This window comes from Prorops nasuta, unplaced genomic scaffold (assembly GCF_024137725.1).
Source record: "Prorops nasuta isolate Cenicafe-Biocafe unplaced genomic scaffold, Cenicafe_Pnas_1.2 PNAS00011, whole genome shotgun sequence".
NCBI lineage: Eukaryota > Metazoa > Arthropoda > Insecta > Hymenoptera > Bethylidae > Prorops > Prorops nasuta.
The window spans coordinates 5,750,557-5,775,558 of record NW_027116808.1 but is presented as its reverse complement, the minus strand read 5'-3'; the positions used below and the strand labels follow the sequence as shown (position 1 = coordinate 5,775,558).

The 25,002-nt window shown below is 30.7% G+C and overlaps 2 protein-coding genes across 7 annotated transcripts in view; both read left to right on the top strand.

The window, feature by feature from the left end:
- The window catches only part of LOC136777782 (bridge-like lipid transfer protein family member 3B), a 33,534-nt gene extending 15,601 nt beyond the window's left edge, over nt 1-17,933 (top strand). For 4 of the 6 annotated variants that reach the window (XM_066734359.1, XM_066734358.1, XM_066734355.1 and 1 more), the window contains 3 exons: nt 6,669-7,010; nt 7,098-7,245; nt 12,472-17,933. In XM_066734359.1, coding sequence (XP_066590456.1) covers nt 6,669-7,010; nt 7,098-7,245; nt 12,472-12,839 — 858 coding nt within the window. In that variant the 3' untranslated portion in view covers nt 12,840-17,933. Of the gene's footprint in view, nt 1-6,114; nt 6,127-6,668; nt 7,011-7,097; nt 7,246-12,471 lie in introns of those variants that run through there. The other 2 variants (XM_066734357.1, XM_066734362.1) reach the window with 2 other exon arrangements.
- A 134-nt stretch (nt 17,934-18,067) lies between these two features.
- The window catches only part of Herc4 (HECT and RLD domain containing E3 ubiquitin ligase 4), a 57,009-nt gene continuing 50,074 nt past the window's right edge, over nt 18,068-25,002 (top strand). Inside the window, exons 1-14 of the mRNA XM_066734365.1 lie at nt 18,068-18,474; nt 18,691-18,978; nt 19,377-19,457; nt 19,611-19,803; nt 19,883-19,993; nt 20,058-20,180; nt 20,245-20,520; nt 20,603-20,754; nt 20,815-20,931; nt 21,005-21,253; nt 21,322-21,618; nt 21,680-21,967; nt 22,034-22,216; nt 22,283-22,366. Coding sequence (XP_066590462.1) covers nt 19,455-19,457; nt 19,611-19,803; nt 19,883-19,993; nt 20,058-20,180; nt 20,245-20,520; nt 20,603-20,754; nt 20,815-20,931; nt 21,005-21,253; nt 21,322-21,618; nt 21,680-21,967; nt 22,034-22,216; nt 22,283-22,366 — 2,076 coding nt within the window. The 5' untranslated portion in view covers nt 18,068-18,474; nt 18,691-18,978; nt 19,377-19,454. The remainder of the gene's footprint in view (nt 18,475-18,690; nt 18,979-19,376; nt 19,458-19,610; nt 19,804-19,882; nt 19,994-20,057; nt 20,181-20,244; nt 20,521-20,602; nt 20,755-20,814; nt 20,932-21,004; nt 21,254-21,321; nt 21,619-21,679; nt 21,968-22,033; nt 22,217-22,282; nt 22,367-25,002) is intronic.

Sequence of the window (25,002 nt, the reverse complement as noted above, 5' to 3'; positions counted from 1 at the left end):
ATGATTATCCACAATTGTTAGTTCTAACTAGCCACTAAGTAGATAGTGCAGTTCGCATGAATGGAGTATGTAACTATTGGGTACGGCATTAATAGTCCTGATTATTTCGCAAAGTATGCATTTTAGGGAAAAATGTGTTTATTGATCTTTTAAAAAGTAGTTTTACAAATCTATTAGATGGTATCAATAAATTAACCTTAAAACGAGTTTGCAAAATCATATAAAGGGAACATTAAATTTTTCAAATGAGAGCGCTCATTGTTTATTACACATTCCTAAAGCTTATTTCAAGAAGCTTTTTAAATTACTATTTGCGTTCATAATTTCTTGAAACCATCGACCAGACATTTGGATACGAAATTTGAATAAAGCAAACGAATATCTATATATAAGTAATTATATGTACGAACGGGTATCGCGTATACCATACTTATTGAAACACACATCTACACACACTATTCCATATTGAAATATCTCGTGAAACAGCAAATTAATTTGTACATTCTCGTAGTGTACTAAAAAGCTCTTTATCTTTAACATTTTTTCTTATAAGAAAGTTAAAAAATTGATTAAAGAGGCAAAACTTTTTAGTACACTACGAGAATGTACTAATTAATTTGCTGTCTCTCGAGATATTTCAATATGCAATAGCGCGTGTAGATGTGTTTCAATAAGTATGGTATACTCGATACCTGGTCGTACATATACTAAATTATAGGTTTTCGCTTATTTTATTCAAATTTCGTATCCAAATATCTCGTCGATGGCTTCGTGAAATTATGAACGCAAATAATAATTTAAAAAGCTTTTTAATATAAGCTTTAGGAATGTGTAATAAACAAAGGGCGCTCTCATTTGAAAAATTTAATGTTCCCTTTATATGATTTTGCAAACTCGTTTTAAGGTTAATTTAATGATACCATCTGATAGATTTGTAAAATTAATTTTAAAAGATCAATAAACACATTTTTTTCCTAAAATACATACTTTGCGAAATAATCAGGACTATTATTGCCGTACCCAATAGTTACATATTCCATTCATGTGAACTGCACTATTTGCCTAGCACCTAGTTACAACTAACAGAATTGCGAGTAGTCGTCGGTAACATTGACGGGAAGGTCTACACCGACATTACAGAACGGTTCCACCTCAAATATTAGTTTTCAAATAACAGCGTTGTTTATGGACCGATTTTCAAATTTGCGGTAGTTTTGTATCCGGTAAAATAGCAGCTTTGGGATAAAATAAAGAAATATTGAAAAATAACACAAAAAAATATATATGAAGACTAATTAATAGATATTAAAATTTAATTAAACAATAATTTAAAGATTTCGCTGCTTTATCCCAAAGGCGTTACTTTGCTGATTCCAAAAAGCACGCAAAATCGAAAATCGGTTCACAAATAACGCTGTAGTTTGAAAACTAGTAGTTTAGATTCAAATTTGTCCAAAGAGACGTAATGTCGGTAAAACAGAACACTTTTTCCAATATTATTTTTAGCCAAAAGAGGGCACTGTAAATTCACAATTTTGTAAAGAAAAGCATTCAAAACAAAATACGGCTTCCTAGATTTATTATTACATACACTATTTAACAATGCTGAAACTGATGCTTCACAAGGAGAGCGATGCCTCGTTCATTACACATAAAGCTAAAACCACAACAAAGACGCTCGGACTGATGATTTAGATGCAAAAAAATGGATGAATCTATCAGAGCGACGTTTGTAAAAGGATAAACGTACTGATTTCTGCTTCTTATTTTTCTAGCAAAAAAACTCAAATACATTCAACGATGTAAGAAAATATAATGATAAAGATCAAAGTATAGATGCTGTTGTATAGATATTAACCTATAACATTTTTTGCGAGTTTTCAATGCTCAACTGAAGACAGAAATAGTACACCGCATGCCATATTACGTCTGCCCTTCTGCAGTCAACGCTCTTTTCGATTAAAACATTTTTTGCAGCAAAACTATTAGTCCGATCGAGATCATCTTTATTTTAGCTGAAAATATGGTTACCTGGCAACCTCTCATATTTTTTTCATATTTTTCTCATCAAAAATGAGCCGGTACTATCGAAATTAGAGCAACGTTGTTTTGCCCCACCCCGCTTTCCCCTCCTACAAACGTGTACGGGCAGCGCGAAGCTGAGCTTCTTGGCTATTTTGCTTGGTATGAGGTAAGGGGAATGCTCCGTTCGCTACCGGGCGAGACGGATGGAGACGCGAGGGGAATGCAAGTTTCGGAAAACGAATTTTCGTGCTACGGGCTTATCTTTAAAGGAAAAAAGCTGAAAATATTAGACATGTTCCTCTTTAGATCGGACTATGGGATAAAAAAAAGGTTTTTTCGATCCGATCAATTGTTTGGCTGCAAAAAATGTTTTAATCCAAAACTTGCATTCCCCTTACCTCATACCGCGCAATAGCCTAGAAGCTCAGCTTCACGCTGTCCGTATACGCTTGTTGGAGGGGAAAGCGGGGTGGGGCAAAACAACGTTGCTCTAATTTCGATAGTACCGGCTCATTTTTGATGAGAAAAATATGAGAGGTTCCCAGATAACCATACTTTCAGCTAAAATAAAGATGATCTCGATCGGACTAATAGTTTTGCTGCAAAAAATGTTTTAATCGAAAAGAGCGTTGACTGCAGAAGAGCAGACGTAATATGGCATGCGGTGTACTCTTTCTGTCTTCAGTTGAGCATTGAAAACTCGCAAAAAATGTTATAGGTTAATATCTATACAACAGCATCTATACTTTGATCTTTATCATTATATTTTCTTATATCGTTGAATGTATTTGAGTTTTTTTGCTAGAAAAATAGGAAGCAGAAATCAGTACGTTTATCCTTTTCCAAACGTCGCTCTGATAGATTCATCCATTTTTTGCATCTAAATTATTAGTCCGAGCGTTTTTGTTGTGGTTTTAGTTCAATGTGTAATGAACGAGGCATCGCTTTCCTTGTGAAGCATCAGTTTCATCATTCTTAAATAATGTACAGGGTCTTTTCCTAACAGCGGAGCATAGGAGATTCGTGTTAGTTGACTATAGCACTCGGAATGATGGAATCTGAGAGCGCTGATTTGTCAATATTGCGTAGTACCAACATATAATAGGCCGTTACCAATAGTTGGATACGAAAAATGAGATTCATCCGCCATTTTGGTGTGGAGAAATGTTTACATGCTGATCGTAGCAGAAAGAAGTGTAAAATGGAAAAATGTCAAATGTTGTCGTTACTAAAGTAAAAATTGAATACTTTGAATGAAAATGAAGAATATTCGTACTTTTCATTCATTATTTTCAATTTTTACTTTAGTAACCTTACCATTTGACATTTCTCCATTTTACACCTCTTTCTGCTAGGATTAGCATGTAAACATTTCTCCACACCAATATGGCGGATGAATCTCATTTTTTGTATCCAACTATTGGTAACGGCTTATTATCTGTTGGTACTACGTAATAATGACCAATCAGCGCTCTCAGATTCGATCATTCCGAGTGCTATAGTCAACTAACACGAATCTCCTATGCTCCGCTGTTAGGAAAAGACCCTGTATGTAATAATAATTCTAGGAAGCCGTATTTTGTTTTGAATGCTTTTCTTTACAAAATTGTGAATTTACAGTGCCCTCTTTTGGGTAAAAATAATATTGGAACAAGTGTTCTGTTTTACCGACATTACGTCTCTTTGGACAAATTTGAATCTAAATGACTAGTTTTCAAACTACAACGTTATTTGTGAACCGATTTTCGATTTTGCGGCCATTTTGGAATCAGCAAAGTAAAGCCTTTGGGATAAAACAGCGAAATCTTTAAATTATTGTTTAATTAAATTTTAATATCTATTAATTAGTATTCATATATTCTTTTTTTTTGTTATTTTTATATATATTTCTTTATTTTATCCCAAAGCTGCTATTTTACCCAATACAAAACTACCGCAAATTTGAAAATCGGTCCATAAACAACGCTGTTATTTGAAAACTAAGATTTGAGGTGGAACCGCTCTGTAATGTCGGTGTAGACCTTCCCGTTAAGGGTGAGGTTCACCAAGCCCGGCTTGGGGCTATTTGGATTAAACTCGTACAGCTCATGTAACGGAAACTATACTACTTTAGCCCAAAAGTATACCATATTAGCCCGGCTAGCCCTCAAGCCGGACTTGGTGAACCTAACCCTAAAGGCCCGAATTTATAAACGAAACTTAAGCTTAGCACGGTCTTAGCTAAGGTCAGTTGTCTCGCTTTAACCTTCAATAGAGTGCTAAGCTCGGTCTTCATCTTAAGTAATTTCTAAGCTAAAATTCGAGCGTGTTTAGTTTATAAATTCGAGCCATAATCTCGGCGTTTAGTGATCTGAACATAGCTGTTTTTCGGGTAAAAATCTTTTTGGGTTATAATAGGTGCTTTCCTTTTACATCAAAACTCAGTTAAATCTCAGTTATACGACTCACTTGAGTACAGTTTATGTTACTTAAATTGTATACAAATGAGTCGATCAGACTTACTTTAGGAGTAAAAGGAAAGCAACTAATATCCTTGTGCCAAAAATATATTTGTTGGGCAAAAATACCTTGTTTGTGCTATATCCCTACTACTAATATTTTCTATTAGGTGTTATAAAATAGAATGCGACACTACCGAACAAATCATAAACTAATAGTAATGGGAGATCGGATGATATATTTTGTATTTTCATTTTTTTACAATTTCTAAAATTATAAAATATTCCAGAAAAATGTAAAGAATGAAGTTTTTAACTCACAATCGATAATCGATAGTTACGAGAAAATGTTGTGTAAGTCTAGGCTCTTCTGATTTGATATTTAAAATATTTATTATATGCATCATCCGACCAGCCATATTTGATTCTCGACACTAGCGCCACTCTTGACATAGTGGTACTTTTCATTGCCAATTTTGTAACGTGAGGATTTTTAACAATATTTATTTCCCTTGAAATGGCGATAGTTTGAATAGAAAAAAAGTATTGATTTGACTATAAAAAGTTGTCTTTTATTGAGAATTCAAAGAAAAGTAGAAAATATTTCTAAAAGCCCTTATATCACACGGTAGAGAATGTTGCCGAAAATGCTCAGTGTTAAAATTTCAAGTAAATCGAGCGAAAACTTTTTGAGTTGTAATGCAGCAATTTAGACCGTCTTGTAAAAAGCATTCTCATGATTGACTCACGTCACGATTCGCCATTTTATTGTTCAATTAGAATGAAGAACAATGTTATGCAATATGACCTACAAATCCGTTTTTCAATCAATCTATCCATTTTAAGCCAAAACAGTAGTATATTCGCGTAATGTTTTGGAAAGCTTTGAGATGGGTTAAATATACTAAATATTTAATAACAAAAACATAGGTTTTTTCCTGTTTTTAAAATGGAAGGCAACTTCTGTAAGATCTTCAGTACTCTGCTCTAGGTTAATCTAGAGATATCGTCCTGTAGATTTATAAAGATACTATTTAGATGTACACGTTAAACATTTGTTTTGAAAAAACTCGACTGTCTCAAAATTTACCGAACCTTATATATTTTGTAATATATTTAGATACTTCGTTCGATGTTATTTCTGTGTTAAATTTTGTGGGCAAAATAATTTTGATCAACTTTCGAAAAAAAGTTGTCGAAGATATTTGTATAATTATGACAAGTAGAGGTAACTTAGTGAGAGTAGTAAGATAACAATTTGAGAGAAATGATTTCTAATAATTATGCTAACCGAGATTTGATAGTACACAATTTAAAAGTTTTGAGAGTATTTTTATTTTTCTCTCTGGTTAGAACCTTTAAATACTTCTATGACTGATCTTCATGATTATATATTATACAAATTATTTTATGAATAATAAGAGTAAAATATCTTATTCTCAGAATTACTATTTAAAGTGGCATATGAAGAGTATGCGAATGACATTCTACGTCATACTACTTTTTGTTGAAATATTATTTATATCATATAAATTATTATAACTAACTATTAATGTATATTCATTCAAATATTTGTCTCTTAACTTTTTTTGCATGCCTCTCCTGCGTCTCTCCTTCTCTTGTGAATGTTTTTATGTGGCACTTGTGGCAGGTCAAGAGAAAGGTATTGGCTAAACATTCATAACTCTACTTATTTTAGAAGACCTTGGAAATGCATGGTACTACTCGTAACGCTTACTTTCAGAATTCAATTATTTTTTTTTTGTACTTTGCTTTTTTATTTTATTGGAGAAAAAGAGGAAAGAGGAAAAGAATAACAGATTTAATATTGCTTTATTCAATATCCAGCTTTTTGCTCTAGCTATTGCATCCTGCTTGGTTTATATGCTTCCATTGTGATTTTAAAACTTATCAAATGAGCTTTAAATCTAATAATCTAGTTAGTGGTTATAACAATAAAAATTATGTGTAGTGATTTTAGATATATATTTAGAACTTTACTATTATCCATTTAATTTATTGATCAATTGGTAAAATGACCTGCCCTTTTCCTGCAGATTGTTTTCACTGGTAAGAAATAATCCATGAAGGAAAGTGCTTCTGAATTTTCTGTTATAAAAATACTTTTATATAAATATATTAGCCCCGCGTAGCTGCTCTATTTTACTTGCAAATTATTAATACAAGTGATTTTTATTTTGATAGAATAAATTCAGTTCTCGCTCAAGAGGATGGCTGGAGTTGCCTTCGGATTCTGATTGCAGATCTCGAATAAAGCTTCGCTTAGATCATGGGCTGAAGAATAAGGAAATTTCTCGTCGTCTTTCCGAAGCCAGCCAAAATGCAAACGGTGGTAACAAAGAAAGCAAACGATCGTCCTTCGATCACGACATTGACCTTAGCGATAAGAAAGGTGTCTTAAATTTGTACGAAGATAACTTTGAAGCAAAAGTGGTGGACGTTGACATGTCATTGACAATGAGCTCTGTATCTGGACTTATTGATTTGGTGGAGGATGAAATTGTACCAAAGCCCATACCTTTGAAGGTAAATTTATTTAGCATGGATCTTATAACGCTTCAGTGATTTATTTTAAATTGTCCTGTGCTTCTTTGCCATCATTGCCTATTACAGATAAATCTAGAAAACATATCGTTACGATTGATCGAAGATCGTCCGCCAACCAATATAACTTCGCCAGGTCCCACACCTATAGACTTGTGCATTTCCACGCTAAAAATTATACGAGACGCTGATGGCGTTTGTCATATTAAACCATATGGTAAGTATAATATTTTATGTCCAAATGCTCTAAGCTATATTTTTTTATTTTTTTACCACTTGTAATCATTTAATAGTTTTTGCTTTGTGGACAAATATTGACAAATGACTAAATAACCATTTGAATAAAGAGTAGCCACGCGTTGTAGGGGAAATTAATTTTTTTTTATACAGCTCTTTAGCACAAGTGGCAGTATTTTTATAAGTAATTTATTTTCTACGTCGTTCAACTGTCCCGTCAATTCAGAAGGCATTTCTAATGTGAGCATATGTGCACTTAATTAGAAAATTAGAGTTAGATTTTCTGGTTTCGACAGAAATTCATAAACGATAATTGAAATGTTCAGTTTGCACATAGATGTGCATGAGTGACATAAGAAATCAATTTTATTTGTCTTATTTTTCTACTTGATCCATTGATAAATCTGAAACTACTATTCCTTGTATTCATATAATTAATTGTTTTACCCTAATATACTGAATTCTTTTAAACATACGTAACGTGTACAGACATGGGATTTTTAGACATACTTTAACATACAATTTGAAAATGGTCATATGACCGAATATCATGAATTTATACAGTAATTTTATTCGATGAATATCAAATTGAAATTGTTACACCACCCTGGAACTCGAAAATATAGGTAAAAGAAACAATCGTTTTGTATGATGCAATTATTAAATAATTGTAATAATTTCTATTTTATACATGCAAATTAGAAACATTCGCAATTTTTTTTACTCTACATCCCACTTGTCTAATTTTTTACTTTTATTTCTAAAATGATATTCTTGCAACGTCAAGCTTGTAAAATTTTTTTAGAGATTGCGCAACGATCATTTGGGTTTTTCATAAGATTATCACAGAGAATTTTTCTTTTAAGTGGTTGTGGTATATATCAAACAATTTTCCACAGAATATATTCTGTTGCAAGCTGGCAAATAGCTAATTACACATTTGTTTAGAATATCTCATTATTCATTTTCAGCAAAAAGCAGCATAGTATAGTCAACGTAATGATTTTACATGATTTTCGATGCTTTAGAATTACCATATTAAAAAAAACTAAGATAACTTAAAATAAAAATATCTCTTAAGGGGATGCATTGAGCGACTCAAACCCTTATTCAAGTTTATCATCCAAACTGTTAGGAATGTGTACTTTTTTGTAGAGATTAAATTTATTCTTTTGACTGTACTGAACCGCGCTAAAAACTCGGTTTCTCAAAATTATAAAAAAAAATTTCATAAAAATTATAAATACTTGTAATTTTGTTGGTCATAACAATATTCAAAATTAAGCCTTGTAGCGCGCTAAAGAAAAGTTCTATGACTAATTTGAAACCAAGAAGAAACAAATATACCTAAAAATATGGAAGATTTTTTTGTAAATTAGCTATTGAAAGACAAGTTTTACACTGTTTTACCGACGGAGAAGTTTCACAGTGCGTTAGACAAGGACAGGCCTATTACTATTAGCTCTCTCGCTTTAGAAGGGATACCCACTCTCTTCCCACCATTCCCCGCTAAACAAACCAACTCTCCTACACACAGCAAGATAGCTGGCTAACGCTGCCTGTCGGTGTGATTCCGTAGCGCAATGCAAGAATAAATCATTATTTCTAAGTTCTAGGGTTAGGTTTTCAAAAAACCGACCTTTTACCGCCCTTCCATATCATTTCAAGAGGCTACAGTAAAATTTTCAAAGTATTTTGTCATCTACAAGTCTCAAAAAACTTGAATTAGTTGACGAAAGCGTGACTCGTAGCAGCCGACGGTGATCGCTAAGTTGTGTAGCGCATCAGCGTCGGCTGCTACGAGTCACGCTTTCGTCGACTAATTCCAGTTTTTTGAGACTTGTAGATGACAAAATACTTTGAAAATTTTACTGTAGCCTCTTGAAATGATATGGAAGGGCGGTAAAAGGTCGGTTTTGTTAAAACCTAACCCTAAAACTTAGAAATAATGATTTATTCTTGCATTGCGCTACGGAATCACACCGACAGGCAGCGTTAGCCAGCTATCTTGCTGTGTATAGGAGAGTTGGTTTGTTTAGCGGGGAATGGTGGGAAGACAGTGGGTACCCCTTCTAAAGCGAGAGAGCTAATAATAATAGGCCTGTCCTTGTCTAACGCACTGTGAAACTTCTCCGTCGGTAAAACAGTGTAAAACTTGTCTTTCAATAGCTAATTTAGTTTTTCAAAAAAATCTTCCACATTTGTAGGTATGTTTGTTTCTTCTTGGTTTCAAATTACTCATAGAACTTTTCTTTAGCGCGCTACAAGGCCTAATTTTGAATGTTGTTATGACCAACAAAATTACAAGTTTTTATAATTTTTATGAAATTTTTTTATATAATTTTAAGAAACCGAGTTTGTAGCGCGCTTCAGTACAGTCAACAGAGTAAATTTAATCTTTACAAAAAACTTTATATTCCTAATAGTTTGGAAGATAAACTTGAATGAGTGTTTGAGTCGCTCAATGCATCCCCTTAATCTGTTTTCATTTTAAGTTTTTGTTTAATTTTTTTTTTAATATAATAATTTAAGCACGAAAAATAATGTAAATTCATTACATTGACTATATCGTGTTGCTTTTTGCTAAAAATGAATAATGTGAGATATTATAAACAAATGTGTAATTGAACTATCTACCAACTTGCATCAGAACATACAGTGTACACAATTATTTGATATACCAAAACCTAATTAATCAAAAATTGTCTGTGTTAATCTTATGGGAAAACCTAATAGTCTTTGCGTGACCTTTAAAAAAACCGTATATAACCTCTACTTTACGAGAAAATCATTTTAAAGATAAATGTAATATTTTAAGCAAGTAAAAGGTCAATTTTAAAAAAAAAATTAAGACGATCTAGCGAACATTAAACTTTTATGAAAAATTTAAAAAAAACGAATAAACAAAATTTTTGAATGGTAGGAATATAAGCCTTCGAGTAATTAATATTTTAGAAGTAATGGTGTATAAGATATTTCAAGAATTACTAAACCCTTATTTTTATGAAATTTAAATCATATATTCTTTATAACATTATTATCTCGGACTCAGAATAGGATTGTTTTTATTAGATGCTTCACTCATTTTTGACAAATTATTAAAACACAAGATTTTTATATGATTTAAAGCCCCTTTTTCATAAACACACGGATGTCATTTTTGTCTTAATACTTAACCCATTAAGGCCTACGGAGACACTTTATTCACCACTTTTTCAAAGCTTTTTAAACGGTATAGATTTGGGTCTAAAAATTTTTTCGACACATGAAATTTATAGATTTTGAATCGCTCTTTCCAATGGTTATATAAAAAAGTAGATAAGGTTATATTTTTTAATACTCAAAATTGAGGTTTACGTGTGAAAAACACAAAGAACATTTTTTTGTTTCACTTCAATTTTCATCTACTTTCCTTTGTGCAATTAGCTCTTAAAATCCCCGAAAAAAGTATCCTCGGTATCTTAATTGTAAAATAACGTATTGAAAAATTTAAGTATATGTTTTGGATGATCCAAAATGGCATCCGAAATGAAAAATTATACCTAAAAACTGTCGGGTGCTTTAACTAAAAAACTAATAGCTCTAGGAAAAAATATGCAAAAATTTAAAGTTCTTAAAAATCATTAGAGCGAATACGTTGAATTTTTTTAGACGTTTTTAAATTTTTCCTAATATCGATTTTTTTAAAAATTTCTAAAAATTTTCTAAAAATTTCACAAAAATACTAACAAGATTATCATTTTCTTTTATGAATTCTAAGAATTTTTCATTAATAACAACTTTTTCTAAACGTTAATATTGTTGAGTAAAAAAAAGTGTAAAATGAAAATTTTTACTTTTTAAAATTTATTAACTCGAGAATATTAGCTTTTAAGAAAATTTATTATCTATAAATAATATTTAGAATTAATTAAAGGAAACAATAGAATTTTGTCAGAAATTTTGTGAAATTTTTAGAAATTTAACAAAATAATCGGTATTAGGAAATATTTAAAAATGTCTTAAAAAAATTCAACGTATTCGCTCTAATGATTTTTAAGAACTTTAAATTTTGGCGTATTTTTTCCTAGAGCTATTAGTTTTTTAGTTAAAGCACCCAAAAGTTTCTAGGTACAATTTTTCATTTCGGATGCCATTTTGGATCATCCAAAACATATACTTAAATTTTTCAATACGTTATTTTACAATTAAGATACCGAGGATACTTTTTTCTGGGATTTTAAGAGCTAATTGCACAAAGGAAAGCAGATGAAAATTGAAGTGAAACAAAAAAATGTTTTTTGTGTTTTTCACACGTAAACCTCAATTTTGAGTATTAAAAAATATAACCTTATCTACTTTTTTATATAACCATTAGAAAGAGCGATTAAAAATCTATAAATTTCACGCGTCGAAAAAATTTTCAGACCCAAATCTATACCATCTAAAAAGCTTTGAAAAAATGGTGAATAAAGTGTCTCCGTGGGCTTTAATGGGTTAAATGGCGCATTTGGGTAAAAGTGTCTCCAACATTAATTTACGTTTTACCTTTATCATTCATAATATCTTCTGTTTCGGGATTTTATGCAAGTATTTAAAATTCAACTTTGATCTAAAAAACTATTCCACGCCCAATTTTCAATTTTCAAGAGCACTCGAGAATTTTTCTCAGTTAATTCAAGTTAGTATTTCTTCTTTGACTATGACTTACTTTCCTCAGGGCCTACGATGATCCTAGTGTTTCACCAACGTTTTACTCAGATAGTATACGTACAACGTAAGGATTAAATCCTTTTTGATATATCTTACATAATCTTACAAAAATATATGATGTAAGTTTCGCCAATATTGCTTCAGTGGATCCTCAAATATCTGTTACACTATCGCAGGAAGGATTTCTAAATATGGCCCTACTGATGGCTCGTATCCCTACTATTTTTAATTATTTTTGAAATTGCAATGCATATGTGTAAAATACAAAATTTTTGTATATTTTAATTGTTACCTGAAACAGAATATTTACTTTCTACCTGCGTTTCTTAGCAACAGGGTGGTGTAACCCTTTAAATAATTTTAAATAGTTTATTATTTAAAAATAAAAGAAAAACAAATTAAAGGTTATACTTTTGAGTAGTTTTACATTAAATGTTTTATATGAAACAAAAACTTGCAAATTTTAGAAATATTTGTAAATTACTATATATTACCATGAAATAAATATTTGCAGTAACCGTGGACCCTCGTGAATTCGTAATAGCAGAGCCACAAAGCACTCTTAGAGATCCTAAGGAGCCAGAGAGTGACCTGGAATTGAATGCTTTAAGACAATCCAACAAGCAATTAAAAATAGAAAACGAGGAGCTTCGAAGAAGGCTTGGAAATTTTGAGAGACTATCCGAGGAAAATTTGAAATTATTGCGGCATAAGGAAGAATGGGACAGGTTGAAAACGAGCTTGAATGCTGCCAAGGAAGACATTTCCATCTTGGTGGACGAGAAAAAAGCTTTGCAGCAAATAATTGCAGAGATGCAAAATCAAATATCGGAGAATGAGGCTGGAAGTAGTAGCAGAGCATCCTGGTCAATGAAAAGATAGCACACTGGTTGCTTTGACTGCTCCAAATGTTGCAGCTCCCATAAATCCTAATAGTTTAAAAACACAAACCCATATTTTTTCTTCGCTTAAAGCATAATAGCAAACTGTGTTCCTCATTTTTTATATGAGTAATTGTGCCACTGCAATTCAATATTTTAATTATTATTTTTTTCTTGGTAGATATCTCGTAATGATCTGTGACGAATTTAATATATAAAATTCTGAATTATAAATTTGATTCGTGTTTTAGTCTCTATAATTTCAATAGTTTATTCGTCGAGTTGTGCTAGAAACTGCCGTGTAGATCTTTTATAAATTAACACGTGACGTACTGATAAACTTTATAGAGAAAGTACACGTGTACCTTTGTGAAAAAGTATAGTTTCCTACTATAATATATAATTGAGTATAGTTGAGGCGATAAATAGTTGCAATATTAATCTATAACATTTAGCATTTTCATTGTTCAGATAGATCTAAATAACAAATATAATACACAGTTGCTATAGAAGCATTAAGAAATATTATTCTAAATTGTGTATACGCAACAACGTATTGATTTGTTGGTGGTATCTCGAATGGGGCTTCGTATTGCCAAATATTCTATTTTCGTCGGGTGCGTGATATACACAGCCATGACTATATTGTCGGCTGAAAGATTCGCATTATCCCCAAATTGTCATAATCCATATGTCAAAATATACTATTATATATTTCCTTAAGCAGAGTTCAATATATTTGTAATTGTTAATTACAAAAGAATATGATGGTTGACAATGTTTTTCCAAGTTTTGTGTGTTTTAAAATAATAGAAAGCTTAGAGCTGCAGGGGGTACTGTATTGCACTATTTTTAAAGCCGTGAGCGCTGATATTGTTTAAAGTATCTTTAGATTTTTGCTACCATCTGGCGAATATACACGACTCGAGAGAGGTGGAATTGAACACTATTTGTATAAAATTAATGCATATGTATATTGGATTGCGCTAATGTAATTTTTTTATTGAAAAAATGAATTTTATATTAGCATTTAGTGTGCACATAGGGTGACTGTGTCTCCAAAATTATTTAGTGAAATCACACTTGTTTCAATCGACTTTTAGTCAATGCGCATTTTTCAATAACAGATTTGTTTAATCTCATTTGACTTTAAGTTGAATAAATTTATCATGAAAAACTTTTCTAATATTTTCTCAAAAAACATACAATTACGAATATATTGTTAGATGAAAAAGTCGTGTGGGCTCAATTGACCCTGTGTGCACCAAATGATTCGCGTCAGAGGTATTCGCAGTAAGGGTTAAATATAATTTATATTTGCTAATTCAATGCACTCTAGTACTATGTAGCATCAATTGTTTGTAGCTATTTTTTTGATTCTACACATATAATATGTAGTCTGCAAAAAGAAAGTAATTAATGAAATTTATAGAGGTGTTTACGTTAATTCGACTCAGGGCATAAACGTAAAAATACGTTTATCTCAATAACTATAAGGAATATCAATTTAACGCATGTGACATTTTCTAATCTTCTTAGTGTTTAAATCCATTAAGGAATTATGCTAAAAATGAATATTTCTTCTAATTAGAGAAACAAATAAATTTTTACTTTTCAGCTCTAGGTAAAATTAAATTTAACACCTTTTATATGTAGTTTTCACTGTCTCTATTTCAGGTTATTCGTTTTATTAGGTAAAAGTTACTAATTATCGACTCATAATATAGGTTGTTTGCTGTAAATGGAACAGGACAAAAATTGATTGGTAATATACAGTGCTTCCTAAAAGTTATACTAACTAAATATCTCTGAAAAATAATTTACTTTAGAAACATTCTAGAGTACTTACTTTTTCTTCTCAAAAAATCTACCTAAAGGAGGTATCAACTTGACCTCGAGCATAGCATTGAAGGTTACAGGAAGGTCAACAGTTCTTTTTTTTAATAAAAGCCTCTTTTTTATTACGTTTTTTTATAGTTTATTTCACAAAAGCTTTTAAAAAACTGTCAATTTATCATTTCATTCAATTGTTCCTTACATATATCATTTTCAAATTATATATGGTTTATGTATTTGGCTTAAGTATAGTACGAGAACGCTATGAATAACATTCATAGTCGGTTACTTATTTATGATTTCAAAACGAAATATCTAGTGAATGACTGGTTAAAACAACAAGCTTCTTATTAATAAGAAAAATGTTGATCTTCTTATGACACCTTCAATATTATGCTCAAGGCCAAGCCCACACCGCTTGATACATTTCTTTTAGAAAAAAAAAATAAAGTACTGTACAATTTTTTTCTAAAGTCAATTCAACATATTTAGGTGGTCTAGGCCTTTTGAGAAGTATTGAAATATAACTTTCATAACATGATAAAAATGATCAATCTGATAGATATATTTCAAATAATCCTGTACGAAGTTACACCTAATTTCTTCATGTTTTAAGGAGGTTCAGGGATTTTATGTAAACTATACTAATCAGAGATGCTTTAATGAAAAGCAACAAAATTCTATTATATAATTGAATATTTAACAATGAAATATTCAATAACAAGATTAAATTAATAGAAAACAAAATATTTCATTAATATATTGGTGCACAATGTAATGACCTCGACTTTTTTGTCTTTTTTTGTAACCAGTTTTTGCTACTAGAAAGATGTTTTCGATTAATTGTGAAAATCAAGAAACTATTTTAATTGTACGAGTATACTGCATAAGTTTACTGTTACAAAATTTTCTTTATTTTCAAATATATATATATATGTATATGTCTATATTTTGATAATCAATTATTCAAAATACTAAAGAAGTTAACTTTTATTTCATTCTCTCTCTTGGAAATTAATTGTATAATTGAAAATAGAAAACTTATGGAGTATACTTACACAATTAACCTTTGGAGAGCCGGGATTTAAGGTGACATATGATCCTTAGAAAATGGATTAAAAAAATACTTGATACCATGGGTTGATTGCATTGAAAAGCCGATTAACAATTGAGCCAATATATATATTAGCTTTCCGGACCTCTGCAGGTTAAAATGACAACAAAAAAATTAAAATTAATCTAAACATATAAGTTTTTAGCGATGAAATTTGAATGTAAAAAAGACGAAAAATCTAATTCATCAAATTACTTTGGATGCCAATATACCAATACATTTTTTTATTCTATTGATTATGATCTATTTTTGAATGTTTAATTCTTAAATACTGAATTATATCAGAGATTATTGTTTCTTTCAATTTTAAATAATGTCCAACTAGTAAAGTCTACGCGAGAGTTTATACGAAACTCCTGTGAACCTTATTAATGATCCCATTGTAGATGCTGTAGATAAATCGGATTGAAATTAGACGTAAATCAAAAATCTTTATTTTTCAACAAAATTTTTATTAATTTATTATCTATATAAATATTATGTACATTGTAGCATATTAAAAATGACTATTTTTATTTTAACAAAATCAATTCCAGTTCTAAAAATGGATTGCTGGCCAGTCCGTGATATTATAAATGCCTGCTAAATTTTTCTAGAGATTTATAAACTCATTTTGTTAGAACATATATTTTATTTTGATAATAGGATGTTAAATTAATTTATATATAGCAATATACATAAAACAATATAACGCTTCTATTCAGCCTTAGAAATGGGTACATTCACTTTGAACATATCAAATAGCCCTTATTTCGCAGACTTTGCTTAGAATTAACTCAATTTATGGGAGTAAAATATATGTATAAAATTTGCATAATCATATGATAATTAAACTATAAAACAATTTTCGAAAGTGCATTATGTGGAGCAGTTTAAATATTGACACAGTGATATTATAATAATTAAAATATCTTCCCATTTTATTATATTGTAATATAATGTATTAATTTGTGCTTTTAATATGAATTTTTCCATTTTTTTCTATTTGGTTACTGATATTATAAGTTTTGTTTATGAAAAAAGGTTGTGACTGATTTATCATTAAACATTGTAATTGTTATAAGTTTTTAATGAGTTAATTTTTCTTTTCCTTTTTGTAAAAATATTTTAAACAATGTTGTACTAATTGTAGGGACTTTTTTTATAAGCATCAGTGGCAATGTAATTGTATGGCAAATGCAGACATTTCGTAGATCGAATTTTTACATTAAAGACAGCTGTATATAATTGTGTTGTCTTAATGGTTCAATCAGCCATAATCTACGAAATGTATTGGAATTTATATGTTGCTAAACTATTACAAATTTATCTGTAATATTTATGAAAATATTCCTATATTATAAATCCCAAAATTATGTGGAGGAGATCGATTATTGTTATAAATTACATATTGTAAACAAGAAAATCACTATTATACCTATATAAGCATATGTAATTTCAGCTTGATTTATACAGTGTGTTGTTGTCAGACTGTTACAACCATTAAGAAATATAAAAGCACACTTACATTGAGCATATGTGTTTTTACTTCCATAAAGTTCAGAAAACATTAAAAAAAATATGTTACAATCAATTTCATCACAAAATATGTTAGAAACACCAATAGAAATATTCAACAATGATGTTCAATTATCAGAATAAATATTTTATGATATATGCGATTCTATAAGTCCATTGACTTAAGAGATGTTAAGAGATGAAACAATAAATGAAAACTATTTCATTGTTGTATTTTTTAAACAGATTTCTACATATAACCCTTGCAACTATATAAGTTATATATTAAAGGATATTCCACAGATCTTTGCACATATGTACATTGAATTTTCTCATACTTGAATTTTGTAAAAAAAAGTAAACATGTCATTAATAACATTTAATTTGTAAACATACCGACTATAGGTCTGTTTTCGTTGCCTATATTTTTTATACACTTTCTACAGTTTATCATATTTCTGTCTTCATTCATCCTTTGCACTTAACGGGATCCCTCACGCCTACTTTATCGACAGTTCAAGTCAATAAACAATTAGTTTAATAAAATTCAAATGCGAAGCAAATTGAACAATCGGGCGTTTGTTGGACAAGGTGCCAATTCTAACGAGTCAATCGAGCTTAAAAAAACTCAAATCGGATGAAGAATAACGCTGTACCACTGTCCCGCGTTCTTGAAGTGGAAATAACCAAAAGTAACCTCTCTTCAAGAACGCGGCACAATGGTACAGCGTTATTTTTCAACTAATTTGAGTGTTTTTAAGTTCGTTTGACTCGTTAGGACTGGCACATTGTCCAACAAACACCCGATTGTTCAATTTGCTTCGCATTTGAATTTTATTAAACTAATTGCTTATTGACTTTAACTATCGATAAAGTAGGCGTGAGGGATCCCATTAAACGAATTGTTTATTGACTTGTACTGTCGATAAAGTAGGCGTGAGGGATCCCGTTAAACGAATTGTTTATTAACTTGTACTGTCGGTAAAGCACGCGTGAGGGATCCCGTTAAGTGGGAACCGTAAATAGTAAATCAAATGTAAAAAGTATAGGCAAAAAGACAGACATATCCGGATTCACTGGCCCGGGCGTCCCGGGCGGGCACACGGGGCAGTGCGGACTGGTGCGGAACTGCGGACTGCCGACTGCTGAGTGCCGACTGCCGGGCACAGGCCAAAGGGGTCAAAGAAAGGTGCGCGATTTTTAAACAACTTACTCATTTATGGAAATATATATTTGCAGATTCTATTTAAGTATTCTGTCATTCTGAAAACTTCTTTCTCTTTACATATGTAACTCCATGTTTAAATTTAAATAATTAATTTTCTGTTAATATGATCAAACTATTATTGTTGGTACATCAGAACATTTAATTGAAAGCAATTAATTGTAATTATAACTGCATTAGGTATGTTCGGTAAAATCACGAATCATCGTATTAATAAAGTTAAATTGATCGAATAGCAACCAGCAAGAGATATCCTGTGCTATCCTGCAGTCTTGTTTCAACTTTCGATACACAATTTCGACAAACTCCAATATATAAATTAAATAAGTTAAGTAAATTAGACAAACGGATAAAAATAAAACAGCAAGATTGCTGAAATTCTTATTTTGATAAAAATGCAATGAGGCATTAAACCTAAATGCCCGAAAGTTATCTTGAAAACTGTGAGACAAATAAAAAACGAGCAATGTGAGTAACATGAATATAAGGATAATATGAGTGGCCGAAAGTGATGGATCATTATCAAATGGTAAAAACCAGGAATCATTTTTCATCTATTCCTGTTTGTGATCTTCGAATATTCTTTAATCTTTTATTTAATTTTACCAACTGATAAGATCGATCATTTTAAAACCCTTTCAATTTCAAATGCTAATGCATAACCTGCTTTAACCTACAAATGATTCATTAATTCTTATCACACTTCAAAATTATCCACATAGAATTATAGCGAAGCTTCAAACTGTTTTTTTAATGCAATTTATTCGAATATTGAATATTGCTTAACCTAATTAAGTTGATAAAAGGCAATCTTTTTAATATGCGTATATTATTAAAACGCTCGATTTAAAGAATCATATTTTTAGGCCGCAAAAAGTGTTTCACAAAAATAGAACATGCTTCCAACATTCCCAGTGATATAGATATGAAAAATTAAAACAAAAATGGTTAGTGTAATTTATATGTTACTTTCTGTACATATTTATCTGTTCGTTTCATTTTACACCTATCCCTCAAAGCATTTTGTATAAATTGTTTCTGTGAAAAGTATTATACACATTTACTATGTACCACTATAATCTGTTTCAAATTTAATTTAGGCAAGCTGGTCAAAAAAACGACGAGTTGGAGAAATGGTCGATTTAGCATCAAAAAAGTCAATTGATATCTGGAAAAATATGTTCTGTTGGGGAAGTACGGTACATGGTGAGCTGGGATTGGGAGGAATCGAGGCAGAAAATATTTTTTTGCCTCGTGAAGTAGACTTTATACATGCAACTGAAGTTGTACAAAGTAAAGATAAAGAATTTTTATATTACAACCTGTTTGCAAATTATGTCTGAAAAAAAATAATATATGTTTCTTTAAAAAGTTGCATGTGGAGAGAATTACACTGTAGTTATAACTCAAAATGGACAAGTATATTCTTGTGGTAATAACGATTATGGTCAGCTTGGACATGATAAATCTACAAAGAGACTGCGTAAGTATTGTTAAAAAATTTATTTTAAGAAATCTTAATTAATGCAACATAATTTCTTCTGCAGAATTAATTCCTGGCTTAGATGCATTCGTATTTAGAAAAGTAGCTTGTGGTTCGTCCCATACATTAGCCGTGAATGAATGGGGTCAACTTTTTACATGGGGTTCGAATGGAGAAGGACAATTAGGTAATTAGTAATACATAATCTTATTAATAACTGTTAGTTTTTGTATTTTTGTTTTAAACTGCAGGTTTAAATTCAAGCATTGCATTTGAGCGTTCTCCACGTATGGTAAAAGCTGTAGGCACTAGTGTAATTGTACAAATAGCATGTGGATTTCAACATACTCTTGCCTTAACTAATAATGGAGAATTATATGCATGGGGTTCAAACTCTGAAGGACAGCTAGGGTTAGGTGGCAGCAATAAAAAGGAACTAAAACCTAAATTAGTTTATAGCTTAGCAGCAGTTCCTATTGCATTTATAGCTTGTGGAGGATATCATAGTATAGTAGTCACAAAATCAGGTAAACATCCTTGAAATTACAAATATTCCAATTTTAAATAAATCATTTCTTTACATTAAATTGTTACATTTTACTTGCTTAGGTGCAGTATTTGGATGGGGGAAAAATAATTTTGGGCAATTGGGATTAAATGACAATCAAAAAAGAGCTTTACCATGTCAGTTAAGAACTTTAAGAAATGCCAAAGTTAGTTATGTAGCATGTGGAGAAGAATTTTCTGTATTTTTGACCATGGTAATTATCTTGTTAATCTTAATGTGTATAAACACTGACCACAATCCAATTACTTACTAGGATGGTGGTGTATTTACTTGTGGAGCAGGAATGTATGGACAGTTAGGACATGGAAATAAAAATAATGAAATTTTACCACGACAAGTAATGGAACTTATGGGTAGTACCGTTACACAGGTAGGAAAATTAATAATTGAACCATATTAAATCAATAATTACAGCATGAAAATTAATTGTCACATATTTACAGATATCATGTGGAAGGAGGCACACATTGGCACTAGTTTCATCTCGCGGAAGAATTTATGCATGGGGATTGGGAGGAGCGGGACAATTAGGAAATGATATGACAAGAAGCGTAACAACACCTCAAGTCGTCCTAGGACCTTGGGTATCAGCTAATAGCTTACCTATAGTTGATCGTGATCAATTAGATATTATTGTTAAACACATTTTCTCTGGAGGGGATCACTGTTTCGCTACTGTCATGCATCGAAGCGTAAGCTTCATTTATTTAATTTTATAATATATCATTAACATAGAATGATAAGAAATTATATTTTACAGGAAAACATAGACCCTGATGATTGCAGAATATTGCCGACATCTTCGCAAATTCTTTCAATAAATAAAGAAGAAGTAGCAACTTGCCAAAGAGTTCCGTTTGGCTCATCAGTGGATCATGAACTTATGACATATTTAGAAACTGTATTTAGAAGTCAAGCTTGTCTAAATGCATCGTTTTTAAGCAATAATGACAGTCATTTTGGTTGTTCAAGTAAAAATCATGGTATCGATCTTGAACAGGCCGCAAAACTTTTTGGAATTATATCTGAATTGGACAATGTGACGATTCAAGAATTGGTACGGGAATATCGTAAATCATTTCTCCTTACATCATGGAATATAAAATTTCATTCTGCAGATATCTACCTGTATAGTGGAAAATTTAATACCATCCCTTGTTCAATCACCACCAGACGTTGAATCGTTAAGGGTGTACTTAACGTTACCTTTATATCATGGCTTTGCAAATCCACTAAATTATAATTCCATACATAAGCCCTTTTGCAAAGCTGTATTAGGCTTGAAACCAGAAGCTCTTAAAGTTATTAGTAGGTGGTGGGGGCAAACACCATCAAGCTATTTTGAAAGATTAATAAGAATCAATAAATCTGTAGCTGTTCATTTTATAAAACAAATTAAAGAGAAGGTAATTTATTGATAATTTCTATTTTCCTACACAAACAATCAAACACAAATTTTATGTACATTTTAGGAGGTATGGGATTCGACTCTTCAAATAATATTAGATATGCTACGATTACTAAATAAATTAAATCATACAATCAATGGAAATATTAAAGTACCTTATGAAACCTTTCACATAACAGAGCTAATGGACTGTGTAGACATTAAAGCTGATTATTTTAAATGGTTGACTGAAAAAGAGCACTTTACTGTATGTATTTGTTCGACATAAATTAAACATGATTATTATATTTAAAAAACATTCTTTACTTTCCAGCACAAGATGTATTTTTGCGATTATCCGTTTATATTTAACACTCACGTGAAGACAACCTTATTGGAGACAGATCAAGCTATTCAAGTAAGATTAATGCTCAATTTAACTATACAGAATGATTTTTTAAAAAGTATCCGCTCTAAGCAAATTGAGGATAATAATAAGTATGGAATTGTTCAAAAAACATCCTAAAATAGAATCATGAATTTAGAAGTAATAGTACTTACCTTTTGACTTTTTAACTGGAAAATACAATTTTTTATTAAATTTTCCTGTAGTCTAACTCAAAAACTTTATAAAATTGTATAAATTTATCATTTCAAACAGTAGTTTATTGGATATTTAAATTGGAAAGTATTTTCATAGTGGTTGTGCATACCACTTCAGCAAAATCACATTTATACAAGGTATATCAGCGATGATGCTTTTAATTTTAACAACATTCGTGAGCATAAGCTATGTCAAAAAGCCATGTTCCATTAATACCGTAAAAGCATCATTGCTGAGATAAATCAATTTTAAACTGATAAATCAGGGTTTCGATTCAACGGAAAAATGCCTTTACTGTTATTTTCGTTGACACTTCCCTTTCGATAACAATACAAGTTCGTACTTCTCCAGCGTACCGAATTGCTACACGCACACATGAAACTATACCAATTATAAATGTTACCTCGTAACGTCCTACATTCCTGATCCAGGTGCTGTGTGAAATTTATTTTCTGCCTATTTTTAAAAGGATCTTCGAAAGCGCCTATTCAGGGGAATCTGTATATCGACATTACAGAGCGAAATCTTGCGCCAAACGAAACGGCCTCATTTCTTAACCGATTTTAACGTTTATTCACCTTTTTGAAAACGCCAGAAGATTATCTAGCGATCTTCGTTGGCCGATTTTTCAAAAAATGAAAAACTAAAAAAAAAGTGAAATTTAAAAAATCGGCCAACGAAGATCGGTAGATAATCTTTTGGCGTTTCCAAAAAGGTGCATAAACGTTAAAATCGGTTAAGAAATGAGGCCGTTTCGTTTGGCGCAAGATTTCGCTCTGTAATGTTGATATATAGATTCTCCTTAAGTTGAAAATTCTAGGCAATAATACGGCTTTATTTGTATATTAATTTCAAAAGCCGTTTGATCTTTTCGGTGATGTGCCGTATGAACTATTTTCTAATAAGGTAGTCAAAAAATAAGTATTATATTAAAAAAGCGATTATAAGAAATTTTTTGAAAATCTTACCGCTTTATCAGATAAAGCAGTTTGCTGTGCATGATTGGAAGATTAAATTGAATCTAAAATAGATTTTCAAGTAAAGCCATAGTCTTCTCTGGAAATTTTCACCTAAATGGAAAGCTTGGGGGATTTGTTTAATACTTTTTTTAGTGAAAAAGTGGAATTTCAAGATAAAACTCGGGTTCTCAAAGTGTTTGGGCTAAGATAATAAAAATAGTGTGAATCTTGTTTATTTTTTTCAACCATACTATGATGTAGCCTATTAAATGCTGAATGCAACAGTATGAATCTCTTAAAGGACCACGATTTTCTTAATGTATTTTTCTTAAGTAATTAAATAAATTTACATGTTTCATTAATTAAAAACAAAAATTAAGGAGATCGTGAATCCTCATAAAGTCAATACAACTGTATTCAAAAAAATTTCATGGTCTTTAACCGGTTAACTGGCTAAGCATTTTCTACTATTCATGCCACAACTGGTAGCGTAACAAATTTATAAAATGCAACAAGATTTGGTGTATAGGTGTTTTTCATATCGTTAAATCGATTGGCATGGTGATTTTTCAAATTTAACACTTTCAAGAGGGTGAAAAATAGAGGTCGGTTTCAATGTTTTGATTCCTTAAAAATGTTTATTCAATTATTTTTAACTGATTTGTAAGGACGTTTAATTGACTAATAATAATTATTTCTTCATAATTTGTATTCCTGTAGTATTAGATTCAGGGATTTAAAATTGATTTTCTTCATTTTAAGTCATAAAAATTCAATTCACAAATAGGGTGTTTTCATGTCTTATTGACTATTTGTCAAACATTTGGAGTAGGCCATTTTTAATACGCTGTATTGAATTTTGTTAATCTTTTATTAAATTTGGATTCAGCATCTTCAAAAACTATAGTATACCAAGTTTGGTTTAAATCCTGTGAAAATTTGCAAATTTATCATTATTTGTACATATACAATACAAAACAGACTTGGCAAAGAATTTTTTTGTATATGTATATATGATATATAGCCATTTAATTGGTTAAGACTATATAGCTAACAAAAATTTAATTTCCTGCTATTTAAAAAACAGCCCAAACCTTGAACACGCGAATTTTTTGCTGAAATACCATCTTTTTACAAAAAAAAATACATTAAGGCAGTCGCGATATACCTTTCTAAAATCGTATTGTTGTATTGTGCATTTAATAGGCTACAAATTAGTATGGTTAAACAAATTTTTTTAATTTCCTATTACATAATTATTCATGTTAATTATCGACGGAGGTTTCTATTGATTATTTTCAAAAAGAGTTATAAAAGTTAATATTTTTAATGCAAATTATATCGGTTTATTATTTTATAAATAACGTAAACCTCAAATTTACTAAAATTACGAAAAAAATTAATTTTTAGTGGCATAAAACGTTCGTAACGGTTCTCAATAGACGTCGATAACTGTAGGCTGAAAGTACAGGCTAACTTTCGCCTCATATA